At 32.9% G+C, this 24377-nt stretch overlaps 2 protein-coding genes across 4 annotated transcripts; both read right to left on the bottom strand.

Annotated features, from left to right (window-relative positions):
- Positions 1-1477: 1477 nt before the first annotated feature.
- On the bottom strand, positions 1478-11975 carry LOC118052859 (uncharacterized). 3 transcript variants are annotated; one of them, XM_035063927.2, is made up of 22 exons: positions 11581-11975; positions 10904-11057; positions 10735-10806; positions 10421-10492; positions 9671-9742; positions 9440-9511; positions 7100-7171; positions 6940-7011; positions 6777-6848; positions 6307-6378; positions 6160-6231; positions 5948-6019; positions 5761-5835; positions 5384-5455; positions 5177-5239; positions 5018-5095; positions 4083-4154; positions 3935-3946; positions 3815-3858; positions 2178-2545; positions 1913-2106; positions 1478-1606 (listed from the first exon to the last, which is right to left on the bottom strand). In XM_035063927.2, exons 1-21 carry the CDS (start codon positions 11738-11740, stop codon positions 2014-2016), a joined length of 1911 nt encoding a protein of 636 aa, XP_034919818.1. In that variant the 5' UTR covers positions 11741-11975; the 3' UTR covers positions 1478-1606; positions 1913-2013. The 3 variants fall into 3 exon arrangements, with proteins under 3 accessions (XP_034919818.1, XP_034919820.1, XP_034919819.1); XM_035063929.2 differs by having other exon boundaries at positions 10904-11148; positions 11581-11666; XM_035063928.2 differs by having other exon boundaries at positions 1486-1624.
- A 2807-nt stretch (positions 11976-14782) lies between these two features.
- Positions 14783-17875, bottom strand: LOC118052856 (tonoplast dicarboxylate transporter). The gene is made up of 6 exons (XM_035063924.2): positions 17288-17875; positions 16576-17053; positions 16431-16474; positions 15873-15968; positions 15224-15734; positions 14783-15136 (listed from the first exon to the last, which is right to left on the bottom strand). The coding sequence occupies exons 1-6, from the start codon at positions 17723-17725 to the stop codon at positions 15102-15104; spliced, it is 1602 nt and encodes a 533-aa protein (XP_034919815.1). The 5' UTR covers positions 17726-17875; the 3' UTR covers positions 14783-15101.
- Between the last annotated feature and the right edge of the window lie 6502 nt (positions 17876-24377).

Genomic DNA, 24377 nt, shown 5'->3' with positions numbered 1-24377 from the left:
CCCCCACAGTACGTACTCTGTGTGTATCTTGATGAACATACATGCTGCACAAATGATTATCTAATACTCTGTGTGTATCTTGATGAATATTATAAATAGTTAAGAAGATGAGGGCTACTAAGAAAGATTACATGAAAAATTAAAAAATATTAAAAAACAAGGAATCTGACTAGTTAGTCCATACGTTGTTGTTCTCTTTTAACTTTTTCTCTATTTTCGTCTACACGCGAAGGTGGGAACTGGGGACTGATAGACTAAAGCGAGGAAGACAAAGTAATTGCTTCAGCATAGAGCAATGCCTTTTGTATTCTTTGTTTTTTTTTTTTTTTTATAAATTGTTTTTTGTATTTTGTTACTTTCAATAGTCTGATTCTGATTTAAAAATATCACAGGAATAAAGAGAGAATACAATGATAAGAAAAGTGCACAATACCAATGAAAAGAAAAAAGAAAAAGAAAAAGAATGACTAACAATAATATATAAATCTATCGATGATTATACATATATAAAAAAGAAATGGAATCATGAAATACTAAAGTATTGTTTTTTTATTTATTCCCATAAGATTGGGAACAATTAAAATTTGAAATTGTATTAAATCAAGGATTGGAGGGTGAATGGCTAAAAAGCTCCACATGCCCTTCGCCATGTTAATCTGGTCCAATAACTCCTTTACAATGAATTTGATACAATTAACCCCTCGGTCTATTTTTCGGTTTGGTAGACCACATCTGGCTGCTGATCTGAATATCATCATCATGGCATGTGTCGTCGATCAGAAACAGGAAATTAAAAACCTAAAGAATAAAAGAAAACAAGTTGACATAGTAATTAAGACCGATTTGACATAGCTGATCACAGCCAAGATCAAGCAGCTTAATTAAGAAGCTTAAGCAGTATATCAAGACGTTATGGTAATCTTGTGCCAAGCTCCCCCAAACATGAGGAAACTAACCAAGTGCAACGAAATCAAGATCGATGTGAAATACTTGCAAACTCTTAATTATCCTCATGGATGGATTGACCAGCCCTCGAATGAGTTGATTTAATGACACCAAAACTAGGAGTTGGGCATTCCGGCTTACACAACACATTCATCGGTCACAAAATCTCATATATCGATTTAGATCAAAGGGGAGTGTTTTCTTGTTTCTTGTTTTTATTTTTCTGAATTTTTTAAACCAATGAAAAACAAACATCCTAATGTATTATTACATCAATTAATAAAAACACTTGAGATCATGGTTTCAAACATGCATGCTTGACTTGACGCTGATGAGCTGCCTTTCGTAGATGAGATATACATCGCTCGGGCTTCAAAGGTACCATTTTCAGGTGGCAACCTCGCAATTCTTGATAGCTGGCCCACAAAAAACAACACCATCACTTTTGAAAGTCACTCTTGATAATTGAGTGAATCACACCACAATTATTTTAAGAATTCTTCAGATAGAGAACTAATATTACCTTTGCTTCAGTGCCCACTGCGCAATTTTCTGCCTCCTATCCAGCCCATTCTCAAGGAGAACGCCAACAACAACATGAGAAACAAAAGACAGCCTATTGTAATCAACGCGATTTCCCAACGATGTAGTTTTCTGGAAACTTCAGAAACATAAAAAGCTGCAGTTGTCAACCATGCATTAAATTATTCTCACTAAAATTCTAAAACCTGGTCTTGATCCCAAGGCTTGAACCAAGGCGGTCAGTTGAGAAAGTTGAACTTTTTAAAAAACAATGTTGTGTCATGCTCTTTTTTGAAAGAAAAATCTGGGTTAACTTTACTGATCTGCAACCGGGCCTTAGGCCAGGACTACCCGTGTTTCTAAACTACGATTCTCACAGCATATAAAGAACTGACTAACAGAATTCTGCAAGGTTTTAACATAAAAAGGAATAGTAGCTTCCTACCACGAGTGACGGAAATAGCTTCTATGAGAGGTCCATTGATACCAGGTGGATTGTACAGAGATCCTTTGCCTGCCCAGAAAAGCTTGATCTCCAACGAACCTTCATTTATTTTTAGCTGGGAATTTTAGCTTTCTTACTTCATTTTGTAGTTCAGGGATTTCCTTTATGTTGAGATCTTTCTTCACCAACCGTCCCTACAATCAAGATTTCCTTAAGAATGTGATATGAGTACATTAACTGGCATTCTGAAAAGTGAAATTCTTACCTGAATATAAACATCAAACACCCGTTTCCCTGTTATGCTATGATCTTCACCCTTTGAATACAATGTTTCAGAAAAATGAAGGGTCACAATGTACTTGCCTTTATGTAAGCAGAGCCCATAATACATTAGAGAAACCGGAGCAAGGCGAAAATCATTATCTATCTTTGTCTCAGGAGTACAATCTTTACATGTTGAGTTTCTTACTAAAGTACTGGCATTGACTGTTGCCCAGAGGTAGTCCCCAGAAAAGCTATAAGCCCAATCGTCAGATGGACTGAGATTAAAACTTGATGTTGACGTGTCGTTGTGATAATGATCCTTTCCCACGTTAAGCTCCTCACCACCACAATTTATAAACAACGAATTATCTGCAAGTAAACTTATTTTCAGTACAACCCATAACAAACTCAACCAGCATAATTAGAACGTAAAAATTCCCTATATATGTTAAATTATTAATGCACTTAAAGAAGATTCTAGAGATCAATTCTAGAAATACTACAAACTACAAGTTAGTGCTAAGCTACGGTATGAAAGTTCTACAGAAATCATACAAACACTAGGAATGTTCTAGGAAAGAATGAATGCTTGTCCATAATTCAAAGAACTATAGAACTTTCAAGTGTATTGGCTAAATTTCCGGCTAAATTTCCAGCAAGTTCTATGGCTGGAAAGTTTATCTAGATTTAAAAGACTATAAATAGCCATGCAACCATTATTTGTTAAAGCAAGCCATAAAACTATGCTAAGTTTAAAGCCTTTGTCCTAAAACTTTCCTCCTTGTATGGTATCTTCTATCAACAAAGTTTTTGCTTTGTGTATCCCATATTTTCAACTATTTTTAGACTATATATTAAATCCTTTTTTTTTTTTTACCAAACTACCACAACTAAAAAACCTTAACTATCAAAATACCTTCATTTCAATTTCTAATCACTAAAACCTTTAAACTACCTCTCAAACTTCCATAATCTTCTAACAATATATCTATATGTTTATCTATCTATTTATCTATTTATGTGAACTTGCGCATGTGCATGTACATATTATGAGTATTTAAGTAGTATTTAATCACTGTTTCGATACATAAAAAATTAAGATTAAAATAGTAGGAATAGAAATGATATGTCTCCATATACTTTATACTTTTAAAATATAAAAATTCACTCTAAAACTATCTAAAAACAACTCACGGAATTTGTTTTTATGTCTTCTATATCTTTTCCTTCTATCTAAAACACTATAACCAAATGCAATTTTAATTTTAACATTCCTTCTTGACAGTCCTGTTCATACTCTTTTCAAGGACTAATTTAGATAAGGAATTGAACCACAGGCCTTTAGTGGTAGTGACCCCTTCCCACTTGCAAGGAGGCCACCGTTTTCAAACCACCTTTTTTTTTTTTGAGTTTGGGCATAAAACTGTCCTTTAGGTCATGGTAGCCTATCAACTAAGCAATCCAATCTCTGTCATGGTAATACAAGTCTCTTTCTCCATAAACCACTAATTGCCATGGCTAAACTCTTAGACTATCTGGCTATGGACTGCTGGGTTCATTAAAAAAATATATATGGAATTCCAATTGGATATGCAGAATATGCCACTACTTAATTTAGCTTTCAAAGAATGAACATACGCTTTCGATAGCATTTTTCCGTCTTCATGTTATCAATAAATGACCTAAGAAACACGAAAGTTAATTTGTTAGAATACTTCAGGATCACTCTTCTTGAAAGAATGATGATACCACACATACCTAGTCGGGAGTCTGGAAAAGCACCAATAACATCATGAAATCAGATTAAAACAAAAATCAGTGAGAAACTTTCAGAAGTGATTTAGAAGTCAATAAAATTGTCACATATATAATGCAAAATAGATACGAGTTTTGTCCAATCCCTTACATGTTTACAGCTGCCAATCCAGAGCATTTTTCATTTGTACATTTCACATTGAAGTTATTATATGAGAGATCTCTGCCACGTACCAAATAATAAAAATGATTAGAGTAATATAAAATTATTTTTGAATTGAGATATATTTTTTTTAATATTATATTAAAATTTTAATAACCAAACAGTTATAATTTAAAATCTCACATAACAACCTAAACTTTTCCATTTAAAGATAGCAAAATGTTTAGGCATGAAAAAAAAATAGATGAGTGATTTTCTCCTCACCTACTACATGTTAGAGAAGAATATAGATCATCTCATGAGACCTCAACCTACTAACTTAAACTTTTGGATTAAATTGATTCTTTTTAAAATGATATTAGAGTTTTGATGACTAAGCAGTCACGGGTAGTGTTAATTAGCATGTGCAAATTTCAAGTCTAAAGATTTTTTCCTTGAAGGGATGTGTTAGAAAATAATATAAATCATATACTGAGATCTTATCTAATATTTTAAATTATTGGGTTGAGATGAATCTTTGACACTACAGCGGCAAGAAGAAGGACAAATTACATTGTACAAATAAGACATTGCTAATGTGCTCTAGCAAACTTTAAAAAGGATATTACATCAAAATTGATAAATGGTGAATTGTGGGTTTCACATGTTTTAGTAAGGGGTTAAGCATGAATAAATTTATTTCAATATCTGTGCATGGAAATTTTGTATGAATATAGTTTTCCAATTATTGTTAAGTACACATTGATTTTCTATGATTCCAAAGATCTTCTACATGAACAAACTATTGAAATTCAAGGAGGCTACGGGTGACTGATCAATCAAATGAAATGAAATCTTTTTGACGTTATTGAATCATATTTCCATAACTTAAGTAGACAATTGCAAATAAGCTTGCAGAATTGGATGCTAATCTACGATCTTACGCTTTAGGATAGGAAGATGGCTTCGGCTTCTTAGTGATCCAGGAAGGAAGCTTAGTAAGTTCGTTGCTTGTTAAAAATCTAAGCAGGAAACACCAACCCATTAGAAACACTGGTTGGCGAGCTGGTTATGTTATATATAAGAAGAAATTAAACACATACAACTTATTCAGTTTCTGAAATGATTCTGGAACTCCACCACTTAAGTTGTTGAAGCTCAAATCACTGCAAGACAAAGCAAAAAACGCATCAAATCTTGGTTCGATACTAATCAACATTGATAACTTGAGATAGAATTTTATGTTGAAGTTTTGATGCCCACAGACTAAAACAACTCAGCATTATTATGAAGAAGGTACACGTACGTACAGGTATGATAATTCAGGCCACTTGCCAATGTATTCGGGTATTGAACCATTAATTTCGCAATTTCTCAGAACTCTGCAGAAATAATTGAAGAAGTAAGGGAGTCTATATTTGTAGTCAACAACTTAAATTTGCTAGATAATTTTTGTTTTTTAAAATATATTTTTCGGTTCATGGAAGGATCTAATGGTTCTTGAGCGACACAAAAAGAGGTAGCTCTCTCACTTTTTAAATCTCATCCCTCCTTTTTCAGGACTTGAACTTCTGGTCTACTGGTGGAAATCTCAAGCTTAACAGCTGAACTATACCTTGGTGGACAAATGTAATAAGAATCGCTAAGGTAAAACTTTTGGCTCCAATGAAGAAAAACGAATACTCACAAGTAAATCAAACTTTCAGGTATTACTTCACGTTTTGGGAAAGATATTCCAGGATTACTTACGTCACTGACCAACCTGGAATAATTGAACAATACTTTAGAATTCATTAATAAGAAAACAGCATGTTTCATTTGTATCTGAACATGTAAATAAAAAAAAATGCATGTCATCACAGCACTGCACATACAATCTCTGTAATTTTGGCAGACTAAAAGTTTCTGCAGGCAGATTCCCTTCAAAATTATTTCCTATAAGAATCCTGAAAAGTACACAATGGACCGGTCAGCTAAATTCACCAAATTGTTTTGCTTTGTAAATTTAATAGACTATAACATTTAGCTTTGCTATCATTTGCAGAAATATATATTTATATATATATACAAGTCAAAGAAGACTTACAGTTTAGTGAGGTTGACCCAATTTCCAATATAACTAGGCATCTGACCAGACAAATAGTTTCCACCTACTGCACTGCTTTGGCCCAAACCGTAAAATAAAATAATTAAAATAGCAATAGAAAAAAAAAATTAAAGAAGGAAAACTCACAAGGTTTCCAGATGGATAAGTTTGTCAAAAGTCTCAGGGATCCTCCCAGTAAGTTTGTTTGCTGTCAAGTAGCTGGAAAAAAATTAAAGCTGTCAGGTCAAGGCCAAAGATAAGACAAAGTATTATAATTAATCTCTTGTCATTTTTTTTTTGAAATTGGTTCAGCCCTACATTTTGTTGTCAAATGTCAAACAATTATGGAACTAGTGTTAGTAATTAGTATGAAATAAGGTAGAGGAGTCGTATGATCAGATAGAAGTTGAGGGGCTACTCTTTCTTCTCTTGGGATATTTTTAAACTCCAAATTTTCAAAGGAGAGTTTGAATATGAGATCTCCTTGAATGTGCAAGGCTCACCGCTACAAGGCCAGAAACCTGTAGGTAATCCTTCCTCATCTAGTATTAATCAAGGGGTCATGAGGTCGACTTCCCCGTGATTATGAACAAAAACATAAAGAAAAAGAAATTTACAGGTGTTGAAGATTGACCAAATTCCCAAGCTCCTCCGGAAGTTCGCCATCAAGATTATTGTCATCCAGATTCCTTTTTCCTCCAAGTAAACAGACAAAAAAGTGGATTATTCATAGTACACTTGAAAGTGAAACTAAAAAAGTGGTGAGTCTACTTTTCTTACAAAAACTGAAGAACAGACAGTTCTCCTAAGTCTACGGGAATATGTCCTGATAACGAGTTACTGTAAAGATCCCTGCAAATCGAATGATATATTGTGTAAGAGAAATCAATAGGAAATCATGTAGAATGAAAAAAGCAGTGAAGATCAGAATTATCCTTACAGAATATTTAGGGAAGATAGTGTGCCCAAAGCTTCAGGTATAGTACCATTGAGGAAGTTTAGGCGGAGAATGCTGTGACAGGAAGATGAACAGATATTAATATACATTGTTTAATCCCATAGCTTTGATCTATTCTTTAATTGTTCTATCATGAGATTTTCTTTTTGCTTTTCTGCCAACTAAGAAACAAATATCAAACCAAATTTCCCTTTTTCTTTATTATCTGAACATACAAGCAGGAAAACTTCATACAACTTCTAAGAACCCAATCTTCATCCGACGGGTTGCACAATTGAAGGAGCATGAAATTTTGTTTCGAAAAATTCCTAGCAGTTTGGGCACCCAATCAACTAGGATGTTAAAATCCTAGCCCCTCAACACCAGATCCTTCTCTTCCTCAAATGAAGCGGAAGGAAAAGACAACAAACAAACACATAATATATTTAATTATGAGCAAAAAAAGCTGTAGATATGAATCCTAAAATTCATAGCTTTATTCTCTTTAAAATAATACTGAAAAAGTTTGTCTGCTAAAAAATTTTATAAAATTTTAAATAGATCAGAACCCTATCTTAATTAGAAAACGAATAAAAATCTGAAAATAAAAAGGAAATAATCATAAAATCCAAGGGAATAAAAAAAAAACAAGAAAAAAAACAAAATTGCTCAAGTTGGAGCTGTGATGAGATTTTTGATATCTCTAGATCATCCTCTCTTGAGTGACCAGATCTAATGGTTCATGTAAATTTTCAAGAGACCAACACTGGACCAGACTGCTCCATACATAAACTTAACTATACATAGACACATGGAATCACGGTCACTCCATCTCTCTTTACACACACACACTCCTTTTACATGTCGTGATGTGCTTAGTTTTGAATGTCTTTATGGGTTTATGGTATCATAAATCTAGTGATTTTTGGTATCTATTGTCATCGTGTTCTGCATATTTTTGTTTGTATTCACCTTTAATAGATGTTGTTATGCTTTTGTTTACACACACTCCTTCTACATTCACTAATTTAAGTATCAAAGGTTGCCTATACCAATAAAGGACTTGTTTGGATGGAATGAATACCAATTACCAATCCAGGATACATGATGTAGTTGAGAGTAAGATACATGATGTAGTTGAGAGTAACAAGTGATTCTGAGAAATTAAATATGAATTTATCATAATTAGATAATGATTTGTCCCATATAGTTTATATGGATAGCCTAACAGATATATTTATGTACTGGGATGAGTCTAAACCCAAACAGAGGTTTGGTCACTCTAAACAAAAATAATGACTTAAAAATATCATAATTTTTTATATAACTGTTGGATCGAATTTAATTTTTTAATGAGTTTCTGGAGGTTATTTTCCTTACAGTAGCTCTACAGCGCTATACAAACCATCAAATCTTAAGATATAAAAAACCTCACCCTAGGGCCCTAGCTTGAACAATTTTGTTATTTTCCTTGTTTTTCTCGGATGTCCTTGTTTATTTTGTATTTTATGGTTATTTTCTTTGTATATTTATTTTGCTGAGATAGAATTTATATTCTATTTAAGATTTTATAAACCTCCTATAGAAACAAACTTTATAAGTAGTTATTATTTTTAAAGAGAATAAAACATTTAGAGTTCATATTTAGAACCCTTTTAGCTCATCAAATTTATATGTTTTGTATTTGTTTGTTGTATTTACCTTCTTCCTACATCAACACAACCATGTAAAATCCAGACTTGATCAATTCAAGATGAACTTTTGACAATAACAAACAAAAAACTGTCTGTCCCAAAGTATTTGTGCATGGGACAAGGAACAAGGACCTGATTGTAATGCTCGGAGACTCAGTTTCAACCCTCGTACCCTTGTCAGCACAAAGAGGGTAATGAATTACAGAAGATAAACGGGTGAGAAAGAATATTCCAATCTAGAATGCAAGGAATATAGTTGAAGAAAGAGAGACGTTTATAGCTCTATACCACTTGTTTTGAGTTTTGAATTTTTGGACTTTATAAGAAAGCATGAACAAGTACGCAAAGATTATAGTTGGACTTTTAATTTTAAACATTTTAATTTTATTTTAAATTTAATTATCATAAACTATTTTTTGTTAAATAATAGATTTCTCTGATCCGTTTTTTAGCCATGAATCTGAAAGGTAAAACAGGCTAATTGATTGATTGACATATGTTCATAACTGTCAAAAAAGGCTTCTGAAAAAAAAAATACCATAAACATAAGAAAGTAAAGATAACACAAAAAAAGAATAAAAGGTAGCAGAAGTTGTTCTGCTATGGCCCAGAATTCTTAATCATCATGTTTTTAAGGAGAAAGACTTACATGATGTTCAAGTATTGACAATCACTTATGCTGTCTGGTATAGGTCCAGTCAATTTATTCCTTGAAAGATCCCTGATTTTTAACACATTTTCCGAATGAAGATACGTAAATTTATGTAACCAAGACCAGAGGTATTAAACAAGAGGTAGCATATATACAATTATAATCATAATTAACTTACGTATTAAACAAGAGGTAGCATATATACAATTATAATCATAATTAACTTACAAATAGCGAAGCGATTGTAAACCTGACAGATTCAGAGGGATGGTACCATCAAGATTGTTGTCTGCAAGATTGCTGTTCAGGTGAAATTACCACACCAGAAGAAAAAGACTCTCAGTTAATTCCAATGGATACAATCATATGTCTCTATTGGCACAGCTTTTCTACATTAAATGAAAAATCCACCCATTATAATCACTAGATAAACTAGCTAGTATATTTGTACCAACAGTGTCATCTCCTCCTACTTCATTACTGCTAGCGATTTCTTATTATCCATCTTGACTGGCAAGAGCAGTTAGCAAAGGCTCATATTGATGGAGCAAAATTTTACATTTTTTTTTCAAGAAAGAATATTTGTTTTTCCGCAAGAGAATTCATGTTATCTAGAGAGGGCCAGTGACAAAAGAAAGAGAGTTAATCTTCCAAATCAAAGAATAGGATACAGCTCCTTTGAAACAAACTAGTGAATTACGTATGAACTAGCAAAAAACAACTAGCAGTAGAGAAGGACAAGGGAGAGGTTCAGTTTAGACAATTCTTCATTTGAACATATCATTGGCAATCCAGAAATTTGAGGAACATGAACTTAGAGTTGAAGGCGCAATCAAATCGCATCCAAGCAAGAAACTCATAAGTCTAAAACAAACATGATAAAAGAGACAAACTCGGCGAAAAAGGTTAATGCAGTTTGAAACGGAGAAAATTAATTAAACCCAAATTCAAATGGAAGCAAAACCATATAAGACTTACAGAATTCTCAGACTCTGTAACGTTGTCAGGCTAGGAGGTATAGACCCAGTTAAGAAATTGCTTGAAAGGTCCCTGATTTTTGCACAAAGTCATTGTACCATTAGAAATAAGCAAAGCTATGCCATCATTTATACATAAGAACCGCTAATCATAGCCTTAACATGCAAATTTATAAGACTCCGTGAATTCCCTAGCGAGGAAGCAATTCCACCAGAAAGATTATTACAGGTGTTTAGCTTAACAGGCACAGCATATAATACAGTAGTCCAATATGGGAATACTGAAAAGTGAGATGGAGTGATGGCAGTACTTACAGTACTCTCAAGTTCTTAAAGAGACTTATTGAAGAGTGAACAAACCCATCCAACATTTTGCTTGCCAGGTTTCTGTAAAAGAAATTGAAGTGATTCAGATAGAAAGGATTAATTTTAAGCAGGTTTCATGCAATCTTCATCGTTTCCGTTTCCATAGCTCTGTACATACATTGCAGTGACCCAACAAGCTGATCGGTTTTTGGTGTTGTCACAAGAACATCGAATCTCGGCATCCATGTTGGTAGAACAAATCGGATACGATAGGAGGAGCTGCGTTGTGTTCTTGGACTGCAAACTCTTGAAAAGGAGTCGAAGAGTACGTGCTGACCAAGGTTTGAACACAAAAAAAACTCTTTTTATCACATCCGACTAAGATCTTCTCATGTTCAAGATAAAAAGACTCAATCGACCTAACTATAAACATACATTATGGGTTAGAATGACCAAGATATGTAATTTACACAAGAAATGTTAACTAATAAAGTTAAAAGTGATGGATTGAATCATTAGACCTCAGCAATATTGCATATGCATATCCTTTTTTTTTATACTATATAAAAAGAAATCAAAGTAATAATATTTATTAGCATTCCCATTTCCTAGCTGGTCTCGGTTAATAGGGTTTCTTGGCGTGTGTGTGTGTGTAAACACTATATTCTATTTATTATGATAGGTTTCGTTTCTTAATCAATTTAATCGTGAGAAAATCTTTGATCTTCTATTTATCTCCATGCTTTAACCACATCCTTCATCCTTAAGGCTTTGTTGGGGCAAAATTGTGGAAAACAGTTAAATACATATTCAATCAAATATCTTTGAAAGAAAAAGAGATCGATTAATTTGTACCTTCAGCATCTGTAAGGGCACCAATTGTAGTGTTATCACCATTAGCTTTAATGTTTGTAGTGCCATTATTGACTTTAACCCCGTTGCCAAGTTCCCAGAGAAGAAGAAAGTTGAAGAAGAGAAGTCTAATAACTAGTACTACTGACAATTCAGAATCCATTTGTTTTGATTCAACTCCACCTCCCTAATGTGCTTTGCCCCGATTTCATATCCTCAGTGTGCCTTTATATAAACACAAACAAAAAAACTTATCTGAACAGGAAAAAAAGCCACCTCACTCCATGTGTAAAATGCCCCCTTTTCCCCATCATTGGAAGCCACCAGTTGGACTCGTGGATTCTGTGTTTCAGCTAGAAGTCGCGTTGAGCAAGCCATCCTGTCCATGTAGCAAAAAAAAAAAAGAAAAAATGAAAACAGAAGCTAGCTTGTGACAGAAAACAATGGTAAACTAATCAAAAGTGAGATGCCAAACCTATACATAGCAATATAATGCTTTGTTCTCTTCAAATACTTTGTTATTTTTGTCTTCCAGAAGTAATCATCAAATGAAAGAAATGATTCCACAACGTCAAGGTGGGGAGCTCAGGACTGATAAGCTACTGGATAGCAAGAAAAGAGGAAGACTTCTTTTGAAAAGTAACTAAAGTAATTGCTTCTACGTAGAGTAATGCCTTTACTTTCTTTACTATATGTATTTTGTTCCTTTAAATTGCCCCCGACTCCGACAGAAATAAATCACAAAGAAGAAAGAGAAAAGGGAAATGAGAAAACAAAGAAAGAAAGAATAAAAATGATTGAAAGAAAATAAATGGAATCAGCTAATTATATTAAATACTATCTTTTCTTTATTCCAATAAGATTGAGAACAATTAAAGTCTTAAATTGAACTTGATTTAATAATTAATCAATTAATGGCTCAGGCTAATTAAGTTGTAATTCTCATGGCACTTGTTAATGGATTAGTTATATTAGTTGGTGACATTTATTTATTTTTATAGGAGATAGTATTTAATTTGAATCTAAGAACAAATAGGTAATCTTGCATTAAAAACCTTTTTATTTAATACATCACAGCAAACCCACAATCCGAAATTCATGATATTTAATAATCTTTAGATTAGAAATTTAATCTTTCAAACAGTTTATAAGTTATTTTCAAAATAATTTTACTAATTATTGAATTTAAAAATATATTAAAATAAAATTCTCTATAATTTAGAACAGTAATTTCAGAACTTCGAAAATCCTAGTTCTATATTTCTCCACATAGTGAAATTTAAAGAAAACTAGAAAAAAAATTGAAAAAAAAATCAATTATAACTTAAGAATATAAGCTTCTCTTTCCTGCATGTATTTGCCCAAAAATAAATGTCTTAAAGCACTATTTAGTTTTTTGAATAACAATAAAAAATATATTGAAAATTAAGACCATAAAATTAATAATCAAAGTAAAATATAACATAACAAGAAAAAAAAACTAAAAAAAAAACTGATTTGATACAATAAAAAACAAAAAGAAATTATCTAAGATTTTGTATTACATATTAACAGATTTTAAAAGATGATTTGTTATATAAATAAAGTTTTTTAAAGCACTGCTTATTGATGACAGTACCGAAGATGAATGATTATTTTGTTGGGCTTATATTTAAGAGCCTAATCAATTTTAAAACGTTTTAGAGATGAAAGAAGGAAGAAAATATAAAATACTCTGAAGTAAAGGTCATATCAATTGAATAACTTACAGCTTCTTATCTAGCCAGGAAAGAATTGTTTTTATTTAAAATTTTAATTTGTAAGATGAGATATTAAAATATATTATCAAAATACAATAAATGATAGTGAGCTTAACCTGAAATTAACCTGAAATACAATAAATGATAGTGAGCTTAACCTGAAATGATAGGTCAACATTTCTGAAATTAATCATAGCAATGGATTTGATGAAAAGAACTTAACCTGCACGGACAAAGACAGGTTTGTCTATTGGAGGACACTAAGCTCAATTGAATAATCAGTTGTAGTCAAATGCTTCTCTACCACTCAAATGAATACCTTGTTTTTATATTTTAAAAATATTTTAATTTTAATTTTAATTTTAATTTTATTTATTTATTTTAATGTAATTTTTATAATATTTTTAAATTATTTTAATATATTAATAACAAAAATAATTTTTTTAATTTTAATATAATTGGGTTTGGATTAGATTGATTAATTTAACCTAAATTACTAAAAACTAGTTGAGTTAGAAAAAAAAGTATTAGATTAATGTTAATTTTTTTATTCAATTAAAAAACCCAGCTCAAATAAAACTTGTGTTTTCAGGATCAACTCGCCAAAATGAGGCCTGCTGCCAAGTGAGAGCTTCAATGCTTGTAAACCGAACAATTTCTGATGAAGGTAGAGAAGTCAAGTGTGGCTTGAATGATGCAAACAGGAGAATACAAGTGAAAGAAAGGAGACGAAATATGGTAATGGTCTCTCAAAAAAAGAAAAAAAAAAAAGAACGAGGGAACCGCAACGTCATGCAAGGTGCAGTATAATTGTAAAAGTTGTGGTAAGAGCAGCAATGCGAGTGATTCGATGTCATGATGACCAAAGACTCAATAAAACTTGGAAAGCATCACGCCTTTCTTAAAAGAAAAAAAAAATTGTAGAGCCAATTAATTAAAGTTTCTAATTCTTACATAGAAATGATTGATGTGAAGAAAAGAACATAGGGTAGTCCAAAACACAAGGAAAGGATAATTGAAGCTTAAGCCTCACTTCAAATTTCAGATTTTTCAACGTTTTTGAAAAATGGAATCCTCTGCTATGAGTAAAACTAGGCCTAGTGACTAGGTAGAAATATGACAACGAAAACCCAAGAAAAGAGAGCATATGGGCTAGACAAGTTCTTCTATTTGGAGAAAAGTTGGCCTCATGGACCTAATTTATGAACCCATTGAGCGTGCGTCTTTCCATTTGTACAAAGAAGAGTATATTGTACTTTTATTTAAATCCTCATAAAATTTAGGATTTAAATGTGTCCACTATTTATTCATGAAAAAAACATAACATATAGTTTACATCGAAATGAATGGTTCGTGTTATCCTTTTACTTTTTAATCTTTCATCTATTCTTCATGGGTTTTTCTTTTATATAATTTCAAGATGCTTGAATACTCCAACCATTCATGATAAGCAGAGGAAGAAAATATGAAAAAAATAAGAAATAATCTTACATTTGGAAACAATCACTAGATGCAAGATATTTTAGCTATCAAAGGAAGGAGCTGAAAAAAAAGAAAAAACTGTGGGTGGAGAATAAGAGGGCTGCTTTTGTCGTAGCAGCAGTACTCTTCTCTTTAGCTTGCAAACTGTACAATAATCTTCCTGTATTTCTAAGAGCTAAAGGGAAATTTCTACATCTCAGCTAAGTCCTACTGCTTAATTATCATCCACATTGCGTCTCTTTGCTTGCCATGAGACTTGACTTGAAAGAACCATCCATAACTATGTGCTACAGTTTGCAGCCATTAAACTTCTCCATTTGTCCCAAAAACATAAGCTCCTGCAGCAATGACATAAATTTAGAATCCCAAATTGTTTTTTCCCTGTGAAAAAGAAAAATCAACCTCAAAGAAATGATCGAGCTTACCTAGTGTAGGCATGAGAAGAGATAATGCGGCAATGCCAAAAATCTTAAGTGGCACGCCTGTCTTGATCATGTCTTTGATCTCAATATGCCCTGTAGTGAACCCGACAATATTTGAAGGTGTTCCAGTTGGAAGTAAGAACGAAAACTGGGCTCCGATTGCCCCAGGAACCATGAGGAGAAGTGGATGGATATGCATCGTCTTCGCAATTTGGATCAGTAGAGGAACCACAAGGGTGGTGGTTGAGTTGTTTGAAGTGAATTCAGTGATTGTGGCACTTATCAGACACACCATAGGTGCAATGGCTAAGTACGGTACCTCTTCCAAGAAGTCTAATGCCTTGGATAACACATCAGCCAGGCCGCTAGTCTTCACTCCATCGGCGATGGCGAAACCTGCTCCTAGCAACAACACAATGTTCCATGGAAGTTTCTTGCATTTGTTCCAGTCCATCAATTTCTCACCCCTCTGCTTCTTGTTTGGAATTATGAACAATAAGGTTGCCATCATAACCTTTATTTCATCATGTAAAAACCTTATTTCAATTCATTTATTTTGGTTATAATTGACTGTAACTTAATTAACAGTTAAACATATATAAACTACAAAAAAAAATCGAATTAATTTTTTCCAGGACTAAATTATACTCACACTAACGGTTCCATCGCCGGCAAGTCCATTGAAGAGAGCTCCCCAGCCAGGAATGTCATCTGTTATACTTCTTGTCATCCATAGGACTATTAGCATCTGCACTAACCATCTTTACAATATAAGGACATGCTAAACTTAATTAAAAGCATAGTTCTAAACCCGATCCAGTTTAGTAGCTAAATATAGTAACTTATCAATTCATAGCGATATATTTTATATCAAATTAAACTTTTTATTTTTACAAAAAAATTATTTTTATTTTTATTTAAATCGTAGTTTAAAATCTATATACTGACTTGCGAGTCAAAGTACCCAACCGACAACTTAGCCTTTAAAATAAATAGACAATTGGGTGTTATTGCTATGATTAGAGGTTGATTGTAGTACACAATAAATATAATTATGGATTACATAGTAGTTTAAGGTATTGTGCGGGAGTGCATGAGTCAGACCATATTTCTTAAAAAAATTTAAATTAATATTTCTTAATCAGATTTAAATATTTTTTAATAAAAATATTTTAAAAATCAACTTCTATTATATATTCCATGTACTCACCCCAAAAACAGCCAATACCATCTTTTCAGCAAAAGCCATCGGACCTACACACACCACATTTAAGATTAATCGTTGGCTTACAAAATTCATCAAAATAATTCTGCAATATTGAAAAGAACAAAAATCAAAATTTTGGGATCCTTACCTAACATTTCGAGCTCACTCTTGAGGTGGGCTTTGTCCAAATAAACAGAAAGGACCTGTCCTGAGCCCTTCGAGCAATACAGCAAACAAAGAATGGCCCACAAAGCAAAGAAAATCACCAAAGCTAAAGGAAACCCAAAGAAGAACCATGTGTTAAAGCTGATGGGATTTGCCTCAGGAAAATAGCTCTTCCACATGCCCACCAATATCAGATTAACGCCTGTCCCTGTCAAGGTGCTCATCCCTCCTATAGCTGCAGAATATATGACCCCAAGAACCACTGCTTTGCAGAATTTGCCCACAACGTTGGATTGAGTGGGACCCCTTGGCAGACGCTGTAAGATACCGGTGGCTACTGGCATCATTATAACAGCCGCTGCCACGTTGTGCATCCACATGCTGACAAAAGCTGTGGTGGCACAAATTCCAAGGAGGAGCAGTGGTGGATTCAATGGATCTCCACAGAACAGCATCGTTATCTGCATGCCCCACAATTGTAGTCAGAAAGTTCCTGGTGTACAGGAAGAATTTGTTTGCTTTTTGTAAAGGAGCAGCAGTGGTTGATTCAATGGATCTCTACGAAAATAATAATAGAAGATTTGCAAGGTGATGTATATGTTAATCAGTAGTACAGCTCAAATTCAAGCTCCAGAAGTTAGGTTTCACGTAAAGGAAAATTTCGAAAAGAATCATGATTTCCGATTTTAACTTACATTTAATGCCAATCTTTTGTGAATGTTATAATGCTCAACAGCAAGAGCAAGAATGAAGCTCCCAAGAACAAGAGCAATCACATCATCCATGAAAGATCGAGCAACACTGTCAGCAGAAGCAATTCCAAATAGAGGAAACAGAAAGAGAGGTGTCATGGAGGTGATGGGCATAGGCACAGCCTCAGTGAACCACCAAGAAAATATCCAAGCAAGAATAGCTAACATGTATATGCTTGTCACCGGAGCATCCAGCTTGACCAAAAGACATATAAGGGTGCACAGAAGGGGTCCTAGCAAGATGTAGAAATTGTTTGGTGTGAAGAGGGAAGTCATAGGAGATGATATGGAACTTGGTGACCTTTGAATTGGATCATGAACTGGGAGAAGTGGTGTCTTGGGATCATCAGAGTTGAGATTAGGGGTGTGATCACCGTTCATTTTATCGAAATGAACAAGGTGGGGATGATGATTTTGTGAGAGACTTGAGGATAGAGAAGAATGGGATATAAAAATGTTTCACCCTTGCGGCTATTTTTATACCATCTCATGAATTTGAGATGGAGGGAAGCAGCAGACAACTTCTCTTTTCTCTTTCGGCTTTTTTTTTATTTTTATTTTTTTGTGATTGGATGTTGCTTCATTAATTTTTAAATAATTTGTCACAGCTCATGTGATGATCATTTATGCACAACCAACATGACTAATAAAGACATTGCCAGATAAGAGTAAGAGTAAAATATTTTATTTTATCCCAAGTATATGGTGGCTATGCTGCCAACTAATGCTGCTTAATTTTGATGTGTATCTTATATTAACTAATTAAATCAAATTTTATCCAATCACTAATCCTTATTTAGTAAGGAGATCTAAATACGTTATTTTAAAATCTAGTCGGCTTCGACTGATTGACTTAGAATTTGGTTAATCTAAAATATGGACCGGTACAAATTAAAAAAAAATAATCCATATCATCATGATAAAAAATCAGCCATTAATATGTTAATTTGTTTGTTTAATTTTTTTTAAAAAAAGTTATTTTATTTTTTCGCACTTTTGACCCGTAACTACCTTGGGCCTTCCTCGATATTATTCTAAGAAAATACGCCACTCAAATGAAATTAAATAATCAACATTGTGATTCAGAATGTAACTAGCGGGGCTATAATTGGCCTCTAAAAGTCTTGTAAGTAACTCAATCCAAGGGGAAGTTTCTTGGTGAAAATGATGCGTCCACAATTATTGATATATCCTATTGAATGATGGTGTGCTTGTAATTGAATTTCAACTTGTTTTTTTTATTAAAATTTAATTTTTTATTATTATTTTTTAAAATAATTTTAGATTATTTTGATGTTCTAATATAAAAATATATATTTTTAAAAAATATATTATTTTAATTGAATAAAAAATATCTAATAAAATAACAATCATCGTTCACAAACCAATTGAATCCCAGGAAGAAGTTCGGTTATTTTGTATATAAAATAGCTTTCATTTTGAGAAGCCACGTGGATATCAGAAAATCCACAAGTTACTTGATTACTCCATGTGGCCCTTGCCAATTTTAATAATGATGTAAAGACATAAATATGTCCAGGATGGCTTCTGAAAAAGGTAGAAGGATATGGTTGTCTGATTTTGAGTGGATAAAGATAGCTGAGTCACATGTTATATGTGTATATTATTTCGTTCTTAGTATTTCGGAATATGACGTTTCAATACAGGTGGCAGTGTGGCCCCAATAAAATCGTCCAGATAAGGATTAGATTGCCCACGTAAGCCTGATTAGTCTAATGATTAAGTTATGAGATTAATTTATATGCCTAAGAGGTAGGTCTAATATTATTATCTCTGTAATTAACTTCTTAGATAATTGGAATCTTCAATCATGATTTTTGTTTTTCATATTGTAATCTTAAGAATTTTTTTTTTTTGAAAATACATGTGGAGTGGATTGTTTAATCTGAAATCTAATAAAAAATATATAATTTTTAGTGTAACAAAATTGATCTGAAAATATTTTTGGAATAAATTAAAGATGTGTGATTGCAGGCGGGTTAATATTAATCCAACGTAGCTTAGATTCTCATGTTTCTAAGTTTAATTTGTTCAATGAATGTTGATAAAAGAACAAAATAAAACTGATTTCTTCTTGTCCTTTACAATTAATTAATTAATTAATTATATTGACGTGACGAAAAAGAAAAGGAAAAAAAGAAAGACATTAGCAAACATTAAGCAACTCAATTTGTATTCAAATATCAGGAAAAAAAAAAGGGATTAATTTGAAGATTTCAATTTGGAAACCATCCTCGTACGTAATCGTTGAGGTTCATATGTAGTTGTTACTACCTCCCCTGCTAATAGACAAACGAAGAACCAAAAGGTCTGCATCACATCCCTTGCAGCTCATAAATGACAAAGAAGCTCAATTATAATTCGCGATTTGTAAGAACAACATGGCTCTCAACCAAGTGACCATCCAATAACAAAACTTTAATTTTAATATATGAAATTTAATTGGTTAGGTTATGAATTTATTTTTTTTAGAGATTATCAATTTAAATCTTATAAATTTAAAATAATTGAAAATTTATATAATTATTAATTTCAAAAATATAAAATTAATTGAGATATAAATACAAACACATATATTAATAATAAAAAGAAAAGGGTATAAATTATTGCAATTATTCAGGCACACATGGCAAGAACGTGAAAGAAAATGATAAAAGAGAAAGAGGAAGATACGTGTGTGGACTAGGTGATGCTGATGGAGACCGAGGATGGCCCATTTGGATTCAATAATGCAAGATCGGGAGCCCTCTTGAATCATTTGAAAGCGACACTCACCTCTTGCAGGGTCCATCTGTAATATTCTTCCATGAATTATTTCCAATCTTCTCACGTGGGATGCTTAATTTGCTTACCAAGGTAGCGTAACTCTAATTTTTACTCTTTATAATGTGTTTCTTCTCTCCTAATTTTATGAGTCAACGTACTCGCAATATCTCTTCACATTAATGGTGTGGACATTAAGATTATTCTAGTTCTAACAACGATATAAATGTGAGATATCAACTAGTATATCTATCCATGTCTTGGATGAAGACTTACCTGGTTTTATGTTAATTCTTAACATATTCTTTTAATTTAATCATCAAATCTTTAATACTATATTACAAAAAAACTATCTTAATAATAAAATTTAAATAGTTAGACAAAAAGTCATTAATGATTTTATATTAACTCTCTAACAACAAATTAAGATATTATTCATTGGTAATTATTCAAAAAAAAAAGAAGAAGATATTATTCATTGGAATTTTAGATATTTTCAATCTTCTTATGTTTGGAAATGGTTGAGATTAATTTTCTATCATTTGGTACATGAATATAAACAGGAAATATTATGTGCAGGGAAAATATAAGGCATTTAACTACTTTCATAGTTGATTTCCCTCTCATGGATCATGTTCAACTCAAACAAAATAAGTAAAGAAAAAAAAAAAATCAAAAGTACAAACACTAAAGTGCCGTTTGGTAACGTAGCTGCGGATGAGGTTCACTCACAGCCACACAAATTTTTATTTGGTTAAAAATTAAAACCTGTTTTTTATTAGTAGGGCCCACTCAATTTATAAATGATTATTTTTTTTTTTTTAAATTTTAATGAATGACAAGAAGTTTTATTATACTGGGCTGGATCCAGCCCAGTCCGGTTACTGGTTCAGACAAGTACCAGGTTTCGGCAGCGGGCACTCGTGAATTAATTCACGAATGCTCGCACAGTGCTTGGTTAATTAAATTTGCAAAACAGAGACGGAGAAGATGGCTTACCTGCTGCTGCGCTTGGAGACGAGGTTGGTGACGCTCGTTGCTGGGGAACTGGGGTTCCTCCTTCTGCTTTCTCCTCCCCTCTGTTTCTTCTTCTCTGTTGTTTCTCTTGGAGATAAGGCTTCGCTAGGCGTTGGTGTTTGACAAGGACTCGAACTCCCGGAGTCCTGTCATTGCAGGGGTCTGGGTGGCGGTGCCTTCCCCGTCTCTATGACCTGCCAATGGTGGGAACGGTCTGGGAAGGTGGTGATGGCGGTCGTGGAGACCAGTCATTGCACGCATGGGTGGTCTGATCGGCGTGTTTCCTTTTTTTCTTTTTGCAGGGAGTTTCCCCTGTTTTCAGAGGAAGAAGACGATGGCCAGAAATGAAAAACGGCGCCGTTTGTGGACTGGGCGGCCGTTTTCAATCTGGTCCTCCAAGATTCAAAAATTCTTAATCGGGTCCCTGGGCAGAATTGCTGCGCCTCATACAAGATGGTCCCTGAACTTTAATAACGTGTAGCGTTGACCTTAATTAGCTTAGGAATTTAATATTTTTTCAATTATGTCCCTGATTTCATTAATTAAACTAATTCTAAGCTTAATTAAGTCCCCAAATTTATTAATTTTTCAATTAAACTTCTGATATCATTATTTAAACCGAATTAATTCTTTCAATTTCTTTCAAAATTAACTTCCAAGGTGATAAATCAAACATGTTTAAAGCCTCAAAATTTTCAATTTGTGTGGTTTAGATCTAAATCTCAATTTTTCTTTTATTCGTTTCATTCTTTTTGGTAGATTTATTTTTGTTAAAAATTGAGTTCTAACAAACTTCATGATGAACTATGTGATAGAAGAATTGTCAAGAACAATCACAACATAACTAGTAAGTTGAAATTTTTTTGAACAATTGTATTGTTCACACATAGGTACTGGTTACATATACAAAAATTTAGTATGATGAATAAATATAATATAATATAATCTAGGAAGTTTTATGCACTAGTGAAAGTATTATTCATATGATATATATTATATTGTATATGTTAAAGTCCATTTCAAATGGTGATAGTCTAGAAAGTTGATCTGCGAAGGGCCGATTGGGTTTTGCATGTTAAGGATATGATGGAGATGTGATTTCCTGACACCCTTTTTTGACTCGGTGAAATGTGATAAATTGAGCTACTATCAAGAATATGTGAGCAATATGGGAAAACCTGGAGAACATATATTGCACTCATGCACTAGAGAAATATGTAGGAGCACCTGGAGGATCCAACGAGGTCCCTAGGAGTTTTTTTCAAATGCATTTTTAAAAAAATTTGAAAATTTTTTATTTTTTTTCTTTGAATTAATATGTTTTTAATGTTTTCAAATCATTTTGATGTGCTGATCTCAAAAATAATTTTTTAAAAATAAAAAAATATTATTAGCATGCTTTTCTGAGTGAAAAGTATTTTGAAAAGTAACAACAACCACACTCCCAAATACGCTCTTAAAGATTAGTGGATAGGACATGTGTTTTGTTAGTGGTGGAATATGGACTAGGAGGAGTAAGAGTATGTTTGACATTGTGATAACGGTTGCTTTTTAAATAACTTTTTGTGCTGAAATGCATGCCAATAATTTTTTTTTTAAAAAATTATTTTTAACATCAGCACATCAACACGATCCAAAAAGTACAAACCGTATTAAATTTTAATAAAAAAAATTTAAAATTTTTTGGGAACGCGGTTTGCACCATGTTCCCAAACAGTCTCTAAAAACAAGTGCTTACTTTAATGGATTATTTTATTTTATTTTATTTTTTATTTTAAATTAATAATTTTTTAATATTTTTAGATTATTTTAATATACTGATATTAAAAATAATTTGAAAAATAAAGATCAAGAACGAGTTAGGCTTGAAGGATGAAGAGTAAAAGCGTCAGCAGGTCTAAAGGGTAAAGAATCATAAGGATGTGGATTGAAGTCAAAGCTTGAGGAAGGCATCGAATGTAGAAGACAATTACAGCTCTATTCGTATCAAGTGGGAGATTGTTGGAAATGTGACACAAATGACCCAAAGTCAGTAGTACCATTTATGGTGGTAGTTGGCAGATAAGTGTTATTTGTTGGTTGCTGGGAAGGTTTCATTAACATGGCTGCCATTTGAAGCCTATGAAACGGCATTTTGAGAGAAGAATAAACAAGTAGCAAGCAACAACGAGAGCCAAACACAGAGATATAAAGAGGCCGCTGCCTTTGTGGCAGAAACATGAGCTTCCATAAGCAATAGCTTGTGTAGGTTAGTAAAATGTGAATGATAGAGAGAAGTGATGCAATTACAGGAGAGTGGGAGTACGTGGTTAATTTGTCCTCCTCCACTATTGTAAATTGTGGTGTTTCTCCTATCCAATAATATTGGCTGCTGGTGCTCGTGGATGTAGATAAATTGCTGAACTATGTTAAATTTGTTGTGCTTAGCCTCTGATAAAAAATCAACGGTTCTTTATGGTCCTTACAAGTGATATCGAAGCTCTGGAATTATCAACAAGTTGGTATCAAAGCTTTAGTATTCCCAACAATAATCGTAGGCTAATTAGAAGCCTGCAGCGTACAGCTTTACCTTGTGACAAGAGAACGTGAATTATTCTGAAAGAGAAAATTGTCTTCTTTTGTAAATTGTAAGTAAACATTGTTACAAGTACTACTAACTTTAATTTTGCTGCCTAATCATTTAAAGTTTTGGCTTAACTGTTACAAAAGCAGCTCTTTCTCTTTTTGAATATCTGGGATTTGCTTCTCTGGAATTTTAATTTTCTTTCAATAAAATGAATTTGCTGTTTTCATTGGGAAAACAAAAGTGGTTATGTATGACCTCCAATTGGCCTTTTCAACTTTTAAGACATCTACCCTCAACTCTCATTACAGAAAACAGGAAGTTTAAGCAAGATATTTAAAGAAAGATTGGTTTATCTCTGTTTTCATTTTCTGGAAAAAAAGAGAGGCAAAAAGCCACAGGCAAGGGTCCAGGCTTAACCAATCAAAACAAGGAAACAGGAAGTAAAGCCCCCAAGTTGGACTACTTGTACAAACTACAAAAAGCGAAGCCTAAAATTGACAAAATCTATCTTGACAAGCTCATGACCTTATGTATGTATACAGAAAGTTTCAGTCCAAAACTTTTCAGCATACCTTCTGAAGCTATTGGATTTATAGCCTTTTCAATAAACTCTTGATGATTATCCAAATAAAAAAAGATAGTTGAAGTTTGCATGAGAATTGTTGC

The sequence above is a fragment of the Populus alba genome, chromosome 6 (assembly GCF_005239225.2).
Source record: "Populus alba chromosome 6, ASM523922v2, whole genome shotgun sequence".
In the NCBI taxonomy this organism is placed as follows: domain Eukaryota; kingdom Viridiplantae; phylum Streptophyta; class Magnoliopsida; order Malpighiales; family Salicaceae; genus Populus; species Populus alba.
The sequence above is the reverse complement of the archived record's forward strand: the minus strand, read 5'-3'. Positions and strand labels throughout refer to the sequence as shown.